This window comes from Ipomoea nil, unplaced genomic scaffold (genome assembly GCF_001879475.1).
Source record: "Ipomoea nil cultivar Tokyo-kokei standard unplaced genomic scaffold, Asagao_1.1 scaffold3321, whole genome shotgun sequence".
Lineage (NCBI taxonomy): Eukaryota > Viridiplantae > Streptophyta > Magnoliopsida > Solanales > Convolvulaceae > Ipomoea > Ipomoea nil.
The window spans coordinates 5226649-5239972 of NW_017619749.1; the positions used below are offsets into that span (position 1 = coordinate 5226649).

General features: G+C 33.2%; 1 protein-coding gene across 2 annotated transcripts; it reads right to left on the reverse strand.

Annotated features, from left to right (window-relative positions):
- Positions 1 to 985: 985 nt before the first annotated feature.
- Positions 986 to 12735, reverse strand: LOC109170575 (probable receptor-like serine/threonine-protein kinase At5g57670). 2 transcript variants are annotated; one of them, XM_019319747.1, is made up of 11 exons: positions 12355 to 12735; positions 12002 to 12099; positions 11519 to 11768; positions 10696 to 11418; positions 10352 to 10600; positions 10050 to 10213; positions 9868 to 9947; positions 9454 to 9601; positions 9194 to 9343; positions 8621 to 8907; positions 986 to 1030 (listed from the first exon to the last, which is right to left on the reverse strand). In XM_019319747.1, exons 1-10 carry the CDS (start codon positions 12518 to 12520, stop codon positions 8638 to 8640), a joined length of 2298 nt encoding a protein of 765 aa, XP_019175292.1. In that variant the 5' UTR covers positions 12521 to 12735; the 3' UTR covers positions 986 to 1030; positions 8621 to 8637. The 2 variants fall into 2 exon arrangements, with proteins under 2 accessions (XP_019175292.1, XP_019175291.1); XM_019319746.1 differs by lacking the exon at positions 986 to 1030 and having other exon boundaries at positions 8347 to 8907.
- Positions 12736 to 13324: the final 589 nt, after the last annotated feature.

A 13324-nucleotide genomic window follows, 5' to 3' on the forward strand; every position in this document is an offset into this window, starting at 1 on the left:
CACACTATAGGGTAGTTAGCACCATTCATGTTATTTGATGACATGCTTTTTACATTTTTCTTTTAATTTTTTTTTCATTTAAATTAATAAAAATTTGATCTCGAGTGAAGATCAATATTCTGTGATAGGACATTGCTAAGAAAGTCAAGAGGAAATACAATTTCAAATTGATGCCAATTATTTTGAAATATAAAAACAAAAAAATTGAGACAATTAATTATAATATAATAACATCCAAAGCAACAATTGACCTTATAGAAATAATGCGTGTAATTGTGTAATGGTGCAAAAATAAACAAAAAAACAAGAAAACAAAAAACACAGAAGAAAAGCGTGTATGAAAAAGTATGTGCATTTGACTTTCAATGGTACGGTCCACATTATATTACAACTAACATTCTATCCAATGTTCTAGTATTAATTAAAGAGTTCTTTTCACATACAATTGATAATTATTTAATTATTTGTTCATATTATCAAACGAAAATTTATATTTCTATTATTTTTAACAGCATTTCCAAAATAAGATGTGTGTATTCTAACATCATTATTTTTAATTTGTTCACATTATTTGTGTATTCTAATTTGTTCACATTATTTTTAACATCATTTCTCTTATTTTTAATATAAAATGGAAATATTGAGCTAATTTTATCAAAGTTTAAACTAACATTAATCATCTACGGAGTAGTATATATTATTATTAACAAATATAATCAAATCTTATTTACGTGATCATTTATAACATAAATAAAAACTCATAGCTAATTTTTGTTAATGACAATGAAAAAATCACTCATTATCTACTAATGTGCATTATGTAATATTATCATAACCCACAAACTAAATTTATAACTCAATAATAATTGATTAATTAGGAGTGTGATTTTTTATTTTATAATGCTATCATCATCATCATCATATGTGTCTGGAAAATTGAACAGAGATTATAACTGCATAATTTAAACACGCCTATAATTATATAATAATTTCAAATTAAATGGCAGATAATATTTTTCCATGCATTAACAAATTACCTTTTTTTTTTTTTTTTGGTAAAATTTTTCATATATTATAACAATGAATATTTATGAAACATTATGAATGGTTGAAGTTTTAGGTAAGAAGGGTGTTGGTTTGATAAAAGGAATGCCATATTAAAAAGGTTGTTTGATTGAAGAAGTACAATTTATGAGTCAACTTAGTTACTAGAACTCATTTAAATATTATAAAATAATTTCAAATCTTCAAATCATCATCTAATGATTCTTTGTCCCAAACCCTAAAATTGGTGAGCCAGTTTTTTTTTTTCTTTTTCTTTTTGGGTTAAGTCTAGTGGATTTGAGAAAGTGTAAAAACATAAAATTACAGAAGTTTAACAAATTTGATAACAAAAAAAAAAAAAAAAAAAAAAACATTCAGCCGAGATTTGTCCTGTACACAGATCGAGGCATAGTCGATCTGAAATGTTTGATTCAAATTATTAATAATGTTAGTCAAACTTATAGGATTTCAATTTTTAAATGACAAAAATTGATGTGAGTGTCCGTGAGACAAGTCAAGATGAAATGTAATAGGTATATTAACAAATGTAATACTAAATCATGAATAAAATATTTATTACTTATATATGAAAAAACGTAATGGGGTCGTTTACCAACTTGGAAAAATGGAGGATTTTCCAGAAAAATGAAAAATGAAGAAGTGGAGAAAATGAAAAATGGAGAAGTTGTTTACTAAATTCCTTTTTTCAAATCCTTATTCTTTCTCCATTTTTTCCACTTTATGTACAAATTTGGAGAAACCAAAATTAGATCTCTCCAAATGGAGAAATGGAGAAAACACGCGTGAATAGTACTTGGTGAAGAAGGTCTCTGGTTCGAATCTTGTTAAGCGTGTGATTTGTTTCATTTTTCTCTTCAGTCATTTGGGCCTTGCTGTGCGCCTAGTTTTTTTTTTTTTTTTTTTTCTTCAGTCATTCACTCATTTGGGCCTTACTGTGCGCCTAGTTTTTTTTTTTTTTTTTTTTTTTCATCTTTTTGCATTTCTAATCTTCAGATTACTATTATTAATCACATTAATAATAATAATAATAATAATAAACATTAATAATAATAATAATAATATTTATTATTATTATTATTATTATTATTATTATTATTATTATTATTATTATTATTATCATCATCTTCAGTTTTTTGCTTCTTCTACCGATTTTATTATTATTAGCCTCTTCTTCATATTATTATTATTATTATTATTATTATTATTATTATTATTATTATTATTATTATTATCTTTGTTGTATAAATGTACAAATAATATAAGGGATGATAATACTTAATAAAATATAAAATTAGATAAATAAAAAATTGGAAGAATGGAGAAATGGAAAACTGGAAGAATGGAGAAAGAAAACTGGAGAAATGGAGAAATGGAAAACTGGAGATGGAAAAACAGAGAAATGAAATAAACGACCCCAATATTTTTTATGACAAATATAATATTTTTTTTATAGTTTGAAAGTATTATATTTTCTTTCAAAAGTATTACATTTTTTCTTATAAATAACAAACAGTTCATTCCTAATTAATTAGTATTACATATGCTAGCTAGTATAAGTATTACAATTGCATAATAACTCGACCCGACCAATCTAACTAATAAGAAGCTGCACACGAGTGTGATCCATATATTTTCATAGTCTATGTTTTGCAAATGTTATTAATTAAATAAAACCATTTTCATACAAAGTATGGTTTTCACTTTACGAGTATTTTGTTTGACTTTATAACTTGTTTCGTTTTCAAAACGAATTATACTACATGCATGTACTTTCAAATTTTACTCCATGACATGATAAATGAAGATTTGATATTTTCATCATGTTGATGTCATGAAATGCGTTTAAATCAAGAATTTGTGAGAGGAAGTACAAGTTGAGAGTACATATAGTATTTTTCTTTTAAAATTAAAATTTATTTTGTGGACCAACTATACCTTAGTGTACTGCATGTACTGGCTGATATAGCTGTCTGCATGCATGCTATTCTTTAGCTCTTTCTTCATAAATATCACCCCATTTTTGTTGTACAATAAGTAGTATGAGGCTGTGGACCTTACCATTTTCTATCATAGATTCTATGCCATTCTCTGATTTCTCTCTCGTCATACAACCAATCCCATCAAGAAAAAATAATAATAATAAATGTATTCTTATTTTCTACTACTCATCAATAAAATGTAATGATACATTTTTTAATTAGGAAATGAGATTTTTAATTAAAGAAGTACATAATCAAAATTTATATTTGTGTTTTAAAAAATTATCAACCAAACATTAACTATGATTTTAATTTCCATTCATAATGCGTAAACTCATAAATCAAACATACCCAAAGTGAGTTTTCTTAAATGGAAAAACGTATAAAGCTAGCTTGTAAAAGTTGAGGTTGATGGTGTTGGGTTCTTTTAAGGTTAAAAATTGAGAAGAATTTAATTTCTAGCCATACCCAAAGTGAGTTTTCTTAAATGGAAAAACGTATAAATTAAAGCTTGTAAAAGTTGAGGGTTGTGAGCATATAGCCATTAACGTGCAATCTAACTACTAGCTTAGGCTTTTAGTTGAGATGGAACACATGCTTCAATTTGGTATCAGAGCTAGACCAAAGATCACGGGTTCGAATCTCAACGCCACTCGTAAGCGACTACAGTTTACCGGTCCACGTGTTGCTTGGAACCCATCGCACACGTGAGGGGCGTGTGAGCATATAGCCATTAACGTGCAATCTAACTACTAGTTTAGGCTTTTAGTTGAGATGGAGCACATGCTTTAATTTCGTGCAATCTAACTACTAGTTTAGGCTTTTAGTTGAGATGGAGCACATGCTTTAATTTGGTATCAAAGCCAGCCAGACCAAAGGTCATGGGTTCGAATCTCAGCGCCACCCGTAAGCGACTACGGTTTACCGGTCCACGTGTTGCTTAACGTGCAATCTAACTACTAGTTTAGGCTTTTAGTTGAGATGGAGCACATGCTTTAATTTGGTATCAGAGCCAGCCAGACCAAAGGTCATGGGTTCGAATCTCAGCGCCACCCGTAAGCGACTACGGTTTACCGGTCCACGTGTTGTTGGAACCGACTACGGTTTACCGGTCCACGTGTTGCTTAACGTGCAATCTAACTACTAGTTTAGGCTTTTAGTTGAGATGGAGCACATGCTTTAATTTGGTATCAGAGTCAGCCAGACCAAAGGTCATGGGTTCGAATCTCAGCGCCACCCGTAAGCGACTACGGTTTACCGGTCCACGTGTTGCTTGGAACCGACTACGGTTTACCGGTCCACGTGTTGCTTGGAACCCATCGCACACGTGAGGGGGCGTGTGAGCATATAACCATTAATGTGTATCCAACTATCAGCAGCATATGCTTCAATTTGGTATCAGAGTCAGACCAAAGGATGGTGTTGGGTTCTTTTAAGGTTAAAAATTGAGAAGAATTTCTACCCGTACCTACCCATTTCTCTCTCCCGGCTCTCTTGTCAAATATAATTTTCCACTCACATACCCACCCCACAGTTTTAAATCATTATTTCAATTTTCATTAACTTAACGCACAGTAACTGTAGGGTTGAAGTAACAATTTTGAATTTTTAGCCTTTTAGGGTTGATAGAGAGAAACATGACATCACTATTTATTGAGTGTGTATTTATTAAACTCGTTACCTTTAAATACAAGAATTATGCTATTCACTCGCATTCGTTTTGGAGCTAATAAAATTTTGAACTTTTCTATCATTTGATGAGTACTAATGATAATTTCTAATTTAGCTAACTACCATATAGTGTGGTGGCATCCCGGTTACCATTCCAAATGGTTGATCAAATCATGAGTACTTAAAAAAAAATTAATTTAGTGCCATGTAAGCAAGGTAACCAATTATGTTAATCATGCATTTTTCTTCAATAAGCAGGTCCGCCACTGTCCTTGCTTGAATTCGAACAAATAATTGCCCAATTATCCGTGCAGTGCGCGTGCAATGCTCGTGCGATGCACGAATATATATATATATTTTTTTAAAGTTTGCCTATATATATGTATATGTTACTTGCTTCTTAATTCCTATAAAATTTTCTTATATATGCCTCTCTGTCTCGCTTCTTAATTCTTATTTTAATTCAGCCCACCGACTTCCCTCATCCCTCCGTCCCTTAACCACTTACTTATTCATGAAGAAATATTCTTATTTATGAAGAAATATTAACAGCTTAGTTATTTCTGTCTTGTTTTTGGTGCATTAATTGCTCAAATGAAAAAGGGGCAATACAACTGAAACACGCTTAATAATTTATATGGAAAGCATCCTGATAATATTGTAACAAACCACTCATAATGCATCCATATATGGTTTAATATTAGAGAGTTTGTTTGATTGAACAAGTAAAACTTATGAGTCAGCTTAATTAGTTACTACAACTCACTTAAAAACACTAATCCAACTATAAAAATTCATATTACCAAATAAGATGTAATGATATATTTTTTAATTAGAAAATGAGATTTTTAATTGAAGATTCTTAAATGGAAAAACGTATAAATTAAAGCTTGTAAAAGTTGAGGTTGATGGTTTTGGAGCTGCCCCTACTGCCCCCATGATAAGTTCGCCACTGTTCTTACTTGAATTCGAGCAAATAATTGTCCAATTATCCGTGCAGTACGCGTGCAATGCACGAATATTTTTTTAAAGTTTGCCTATATATATGTATATGTTAGTTACTTCTTAATTCCTATAAAGTTTTCTTATATATGCCTCTCTGCCTCGCTTCTTAATTCTTATTTTAATTCAGCCCACCGACTTCCCTCATCCCTCCGTCCCTTAACTACTTACTTATTCGTGTGTTTTGTTCTTTGATGATGGTTGTGCTAATACTTGCGCCAAGTGGGAGAATGTAAGATTTTCCCTAATAATATATATTATATATTATATATTATATATTATATATTATATATTAGAGCCTTAATTAAGTGGTGTAAGTTGACTAGCTTTGTTAAGTGGTCTGGTTGAACTGAATAACTAGAAGTTGTTAGTCAATCAAACTCTGTGCCTAATATAATCCTAGATTGATGGGATACAGGATGATGGATGTTAGCACATTCAGTTACGGTGACACCAATACACCATCTAGGGTTCTGAGTCAGGTCTGAGGAAAAATATGGCTAACGGTTTACCGTTAAGAGGCAACACAACATGAACATCAACTATGTCTGGAGATCTACATGGCTACGCTTCCACTCTTATACTGTTATTCATTATAGTTAGACTATTTAGATCTAACATTTCAGGCAAAAATATAATTCCTTGAGGTGATTGTAATTCTGATCTTGCTAATGTTTGAACTTATGAATTTTCACATGTTAGAAAATTTTACCAAGAAACAGTAATTACTTTATTAGTGTTTCTTGTTTAATTGAAACGGTATTCTTTAGTGTTTCTTGTTCAATCCTACTGTTTAATTCTTAGATCTCTTGCTTGCCTGGTGACTGCTGTTTTGTAGTTGTGTTGTTTATTTGATTATTGACTATACTTAAAAAAAAAAAAAAAAAAAAAAAAAAAAAAAAAAAAAACTAATTCTATGAATACATAACAATATAATTTGAGATACAATGACAATCTTAGCTAAGTTGGTTAAATTGTTGGTTTAGTAACTATAAAATTCAAAGTTTGACTCTCACTATGAGAGACATATTAATTTGAGTCAGTCAGTTATAAACCGCCTAAACTAGTTTATCTTATTGTGGTAATTTGTCAACTAAGGTCACACAAGATACACAAAAAAACAATAAAAATGATTGTCAACTAAAGTCACGCGACACCTAAGCTAGTTTACCTAATATACATTGAGTAATGGTTGCGAGTTTCGTTCGTCACAAAAAAAAAAAAATGATTTGAGGTGTAAATAAGTCCACATGCACACAATTTTTGTACACACAATTGCATAGCTAATGTGACTTTAGAACCCTATATATATGACAAATTAAATAAAAAATAGAGTAAATTTCAATTTTGGTTATGTGACTATAGGGTTTTGTTAATTGCAGTCCACTGCTTTTAAAAGTGTTAATTTAGTACCTTGACTATGTAATTTTTATCAATTTTGGTCACTCCGGTTAAATTGCCGGTCAAATTTCACCGAAAAATTGGGTTAAAGATTGACTTTGCTTAATTTAGACCACAATTCAAACGAAGAATTTGCCCCTCAGATTAAACCCTAATTGATGAATTAAGTTTTTACGGCGCAATTTGGTCGGAATGACCAAAATTGATAAAATTTACATAGTCAAGGTATTAAATTAACACTTTTTAAAGTCGTGGACTGCAATTAACAGGACATCTATAGTCACAGGACCAAAATTGAAATTTACTATACAAAAATACCAATATAATAATAAGACATTATGTATTTTTTTTTTCTTGGATGTAGCTAGTAAATAGTAATTATAGTACTAATTATGAATTGGATGTAGTGAAAAAGTCGATACCCATATATATAATTTTGGTAATCTAAATGTTGATTTAAGCAAAATGTCACTATAATAATAAGACATTTTGGTAATCTAAAATGCCACTACGTTTTTTAATTTAATTTTGGTAATCTAAATGTTGATTTAAGCAAAATCAATGATTCTCCTTTCACCGCACTTGACACCCTCAACCGCATAGGAACCCCTTTATATATATATATATATATATATATATATATATATATATATATATAAAGGGGTTCCTATGCGGTTGAGGGTGTCAAGTGCGGTGAAAGGAGAATCATTGATTTTGCTTAAATCAACATTTAGATTACCAAAATTAAATTAAAAAACGTAGTGGCATTTTGATAATTTTTGCATCTAGGTAAATTTAAGGTGTTTGGGTTTGGACTTAATGTGCGTGAGTTTGTGCGATTTTTGTACTTAATGTGCTTTGTTCAGTGCTTAAGGTGCGTGGTTTATGTACTTAATGTGAGTGATTTGTGTTCTTAAAGTGCTTTGTTTGTGTGCTTAATGTGTGTAGTGATTTGCATACTTAAGGTGCGTCATGTTAATGTTTAAGATGCATCCAACCGCACAACTGCACGGGAAACATCACCCGCACCTGAACTCTTCCCTATTATCAAGTAGACAGCTAAGTTAGCAGCAGATCTTTAAACAAAATTAAATGAAAGCTTAAGTTTATAAAACCAGTAGCTTATTACTTAATGTAACAGACCAAAATTGGAACTCATCATAGATACGGATATAGCAAGATACATATCATTCATAAAGGGAAAAAAAAATCAAAGAAATAGATTTACTAAAACCAAAAATAAAGTAAAATTAATTGTGTTTTTATACACTTGAAGGTGGGGTTCAGTTCTTGGTTCCAATTATGATGACAATTGAACTGAACCTATACTTGACAAATCATACACAACACGTGGAAGGGAAGGGAAGGGAAGGAGGAGGGCACACCACTAACAACCTCTCATCCAAGACCCAGCATTAACCAAAATGAAGCTGGAAATTAGCTAGGTAAAAGAAAACAAGAAATGAAATGTACACAAAAATCACGGGATCTAAAACTTAAATTGAGATTATTGAGTGAGTCAGTCGAGGCTTGATGACCGGCTCCACCTGCCTCGCAAATAGTCCTCCAGTGAGATATGTTGCTCGATGCTGCTGACCGACACTGAATCCTCTTCTACCCCTAGCAATGCAAGGTTGAGGTGGGATTGTATATTAGAATGCTGCGAATATGTGTCATCATCCAATGTCTCGCCACCTTCCATACTATTTCGTAGCTTTGCCTCTGACCCATTCACCTGCAACCTCGCCCATTTCATTGTTTCAACCTCGCCTTGGAGCAGCTTCACAATCTGCAACCCAAACTACTAACTTACTCTCTCCAACAAATGAAGTATTGAATTTCTCTTAGCTTTTCATTATATTTTCTTCCAAAAATGTTATTCCAGAAAAAGGAGGCAACTGATTAATAACATGTTGTAAGAGTAAATAAGCCTAGAAAAGATAATGTCACCTTACTAGCATTTAATATAACTTGCGGTAATAAACTCACTACCAGAAAATAAATGCTGTGAATTCATATCATCTCAATCTAATCAACATCAACAATATAAACAAAGTAGTTAGGAAATAACTTACAAGGCTCATTTGAGGCCGAGCTCGGGGAGCACGTCTAACACACAGAGAAGCAGCAAGAACCATCTTCTCTACCTGTTCACGATCATAATTACTGCCCAAGCTTGGGTCTAGCAACTGCCCATACTTCCCACTGTTCAGAATTGGTTTTGCCTGTAAATTATGAAATTAAAGTGCATGTTCCAGGTTAACGAGTAGGACTAAAGAATGAAGTTGAAACTTTAAATAGTTTCCAGAGCAAGAGACAGTAGTAGTGAACATACCCACATAACCAGGCTCTCCTGACCTTTTGGGTAGTTACTGTTTATAGGTTTTCTTCCGGAAAGAAGTTCAAGAAGTACTACTCCAAATGCATACACATCAATCTTGTCATTCACTTTTCCATACATGAAATACTCTGGAGCCAAGTAACTACACCAACATTAAAGAAAGTAACCATAATTAGGAGCAAGAATATAATATGCTGTAATGAATTCCGATCCTCTTTTTTTTTTTTTCCTCACTTAGAGCAAAAAGTCTAGAAGACGGTTCTTTTATATTAGCAATCAGGTCATATATGCAGCATATTTTCCATTTTAACATATGTTTCGTACATTGAAACATTCAATTTTTGACAAACTACTTTTAGTCTTTGCTTTGCTTTGCTGAAAGCTTGAAGAGGATATTTGAAGACATACCCAAAAGTCCCAGCAACATCAGTGCATGTTATGTGAGAGGAGGTCGTTGATGCCCATTTAGCAAGTCCAAAGTCAGAAAGCTGGGAAAAAAAAAAAAACTACATATATAACAACCGGGGAAAGAAAACAGAAGGGAGACAGGAGAGTAACAAGAAAAAGCAAGCCCAACACAAGTTTCTCACCTGTGGCTCAAAATCATCAGATAGCAGTATATTTGATGATTTCACATCACGGTGAATCACAGGTTGATCATCTCGGCTGTGAAGATAGTCCAGTGCTTCAGCAACACCAACAGCTACCTTGTATCTCTCACTCCATCTAAATTCTTGTGGATCCTTCTTAGTACCTGAGTTGTGAATTTTCATGTTAAAATTAGAAAATGATAATTCTGGTTCGTTCTTCAGAAGGATCAAATTAATAATCAAGCTAAGCAGACCACTCCAGGAGAAAGTATCTTATCCAATAAACAATCATTTTAACATACCATGAAGGTTCTCTTCAAGGCTTCCTCTTGATAGGAAATCATAAACCAGGAGGAGATGGTTGCCCTCAAAACAGAAGCCGAAGAGTGAGATGATGTTTTTGTGATGTAAAGCAGTAATGATCTCAATTTCTAAAACAAACTCTCTCAGTGAATCTTCAGTTGGTTTTAAAATCTTTACAGCAAGCTCTTTGCCATCAGGAAGGCAACCTTTATAAACCTTACTGCTCCCTCCTTTACCTATGACATTATCTGAAATTCCAACAACAACAAGTACGTATGTATATCCACTTAAATAAAACCAAACCACCGTGCATTAAGTCTAAAGATGTAAAATAATACTAAACCTGAAGAGAAATCCAGAGTTGCTGACACAAGTTCCTCGTACTTGAAGAATCTACAAGTTGCTGCATATTTCTCGTGAAGACACACTAACTCTTCAGATACTGAGCCTGACTTCTCTGGAGAGGATGGATGAGAAATGTTCTCATTGCTAAAAGGGACAATGGCACCGCTTTCTCCATCTAGTTTGAAAGCATTATTTTTGTCATCACCGAAGGAGACTCCTACTAATTTCTTGTCCAGGTCTTCAACGGACAAAGGATGTCTACTTGGCAAACGGAGTGCCCACTGGACAACAGAGATCTGCTGCACAGAGGAGCCATCTGTGGCTTGTCTGTTTGAGAAAACAGCACGGCGAAGCAGTGGCCAACCCGGTCGAACTTCAGGCAGTTCTTTTATCAACTGTGAGATTGAAGTAGAAGCAGGCTCTAGCTTCTCCACTGGTACTAAAGCCATAGAGCTTTCGTCATTGCTATCTCTTGAAGGCTCATCAGTGGATGATTGGGTACAAGAACTATCAGGCAAATAATCCGGTGAACAAATTGAACAATTCTGTTTGAGTGCAGCATTCTCAGCACAAACATTACCAGATTTCAATAATGCCTCCCCCAAGGTCTCATGAGCACTTTGATCATTAGTACCACCGTTGCCATTTAATACCTTTGAGTTCTTGCTTAATGTCCTCTGGATTGCACTAAGCAAACCATTCCTTTGATGAAGTTCAATTTCTACATGCATATATACATTCATATGTGAAAAGGATTAAGGTTCCTTCCAGAAAGAATTCAAGCATAATCTCAAACAAAATTAACATCTAAAAGGACAGACCTTTCGTAGTGACCAGAGATGGTCTTGATGCCTCTCGATGGAAGACCACTTTGCCATTATTAACAGCCAAGACTGAGCAATCACTTGGCAATTTCTTAGCACAGTACTTTGCAACAGAAGCTGATGATCGGATTGTATGATGATTCCGTGCTGTCCCAACAATAAGGTCGTTTGCTAGGTAAGCATTTGCTTCACGGACAAGAATTTTCCGGATTGATGAACCTCTGCATATCTTAAGCTTGAGATCCACCTGTATTCACATAAATTAGCAGAAAAACTTCAATTCCTTGCCTCATTTACCACCAAAGAAAGTATGTAAATGAAGAACAATAAGAGTGAATAAGGTAACTTTTGTTTCTAATTCTTGGAAAGCAAAGTAAATAAATGCTACTAATAAGGCTAGATAAATTCCAACGGCTTAAACAGATCCACCGACAATTATTTGACAACATTAATACTTCAAATTTAAAGAAATAAACCAACCTGTTTGAGGTTACAAAAGCCTTCATAAACTGCAAGAATAGAGTCAAATGCTTTCACCAACGATAACAGAGATGATTTGCCCTCCCGGTCCACAATTTCTGTGTATGTAACACCATTTTACAAAACCAATTGAAACAACAAAAAAAAATCATAGTTAAAGGGAAAACAGAAATCGCTTCATTTGCTGCATTTCTTTTTAAAGTTTACGTTTTTTCTTGTAGGAAGCAATGAAGATCGATTAAGATTTTCCCTATTCGGTCAAAACACGAACAACTCATTTCAATGAAGATCCTCCAATTCGTGGATGGAATTGAACTAAATAAATACATGCTTATGAGGATCCGGAGTTGTACCGTTGTTGTTGAGAACGTGAAGAGCAACGACGCGGTCACCAGTTTGCGCAACTTTGACGAGTGCCCAAGTCAGGAGCTCCCTGCTCTGACCATCCAGCTTAACACCCACCACCACGGTGCGACCTCCCTCTTCTCCGGCGGCGAGGATTGATTGAAACTGGGTCATTATCCTGCTGGGAATTGAATTTCCGACGACTCTACCTCCACCGAATGAATTTCATGTGGAAGAAAGGGCAATATAAGGAGGAAGGAGCATTGCATATTGCATTGAAGGGTATTGGTTTAACCGTCGATTGGTTCGGCGGCTGAAGAGTAGTTTGGTTTTCAAGATCACATACCAGAAATTCAGGAAGAAGAAAGTGTGCAGTGTCGTTGCTTGGTATCAACCAGCAGCCAGCAGCCATTAATATTTCTTTCTTCTTAATTCACGTGCAAATGGATTATTACTTCCTTTTTTTTTGGACGGTAAATTTATTACCACTTTATTTGGCATAATTAACCGTGGCACCCCTATAGTTCTCCTGAAAATGTCAAGGATCAAACATTAATAGAGGGGTATCGACTTGGTTATCTTGTAATAAAGTCAATAATTATTTATGAAAGAAAAATTTAAAAAAATATATAAAATAAAATTGAGAATTGTAAAGAGTGTTAGGCCTTTACTGTATGAGCTTAAGCCATACTCAATTCGAAACATGACATTGTGACTTCCTGTTTGACTTAGACACGTAATGAATAACTTATTGGGGAGGTGCTCTTATTTCATTTCTAAAAGAATTTTATAATGTTATATATATAATAAATTTACTCTAAACTTTGTGTGTGTGTGTGTTTTTTTTTTTTAATAAACATAGTGCTTCTTTTGTCTCCAATCTTATATCGCATTAGTCGTTCATTTATCAACTAGTTTAAACTATTAGATTTTAAATTAATAAAGTGACATGTTAATATTAATTTACTCAATAAAAAA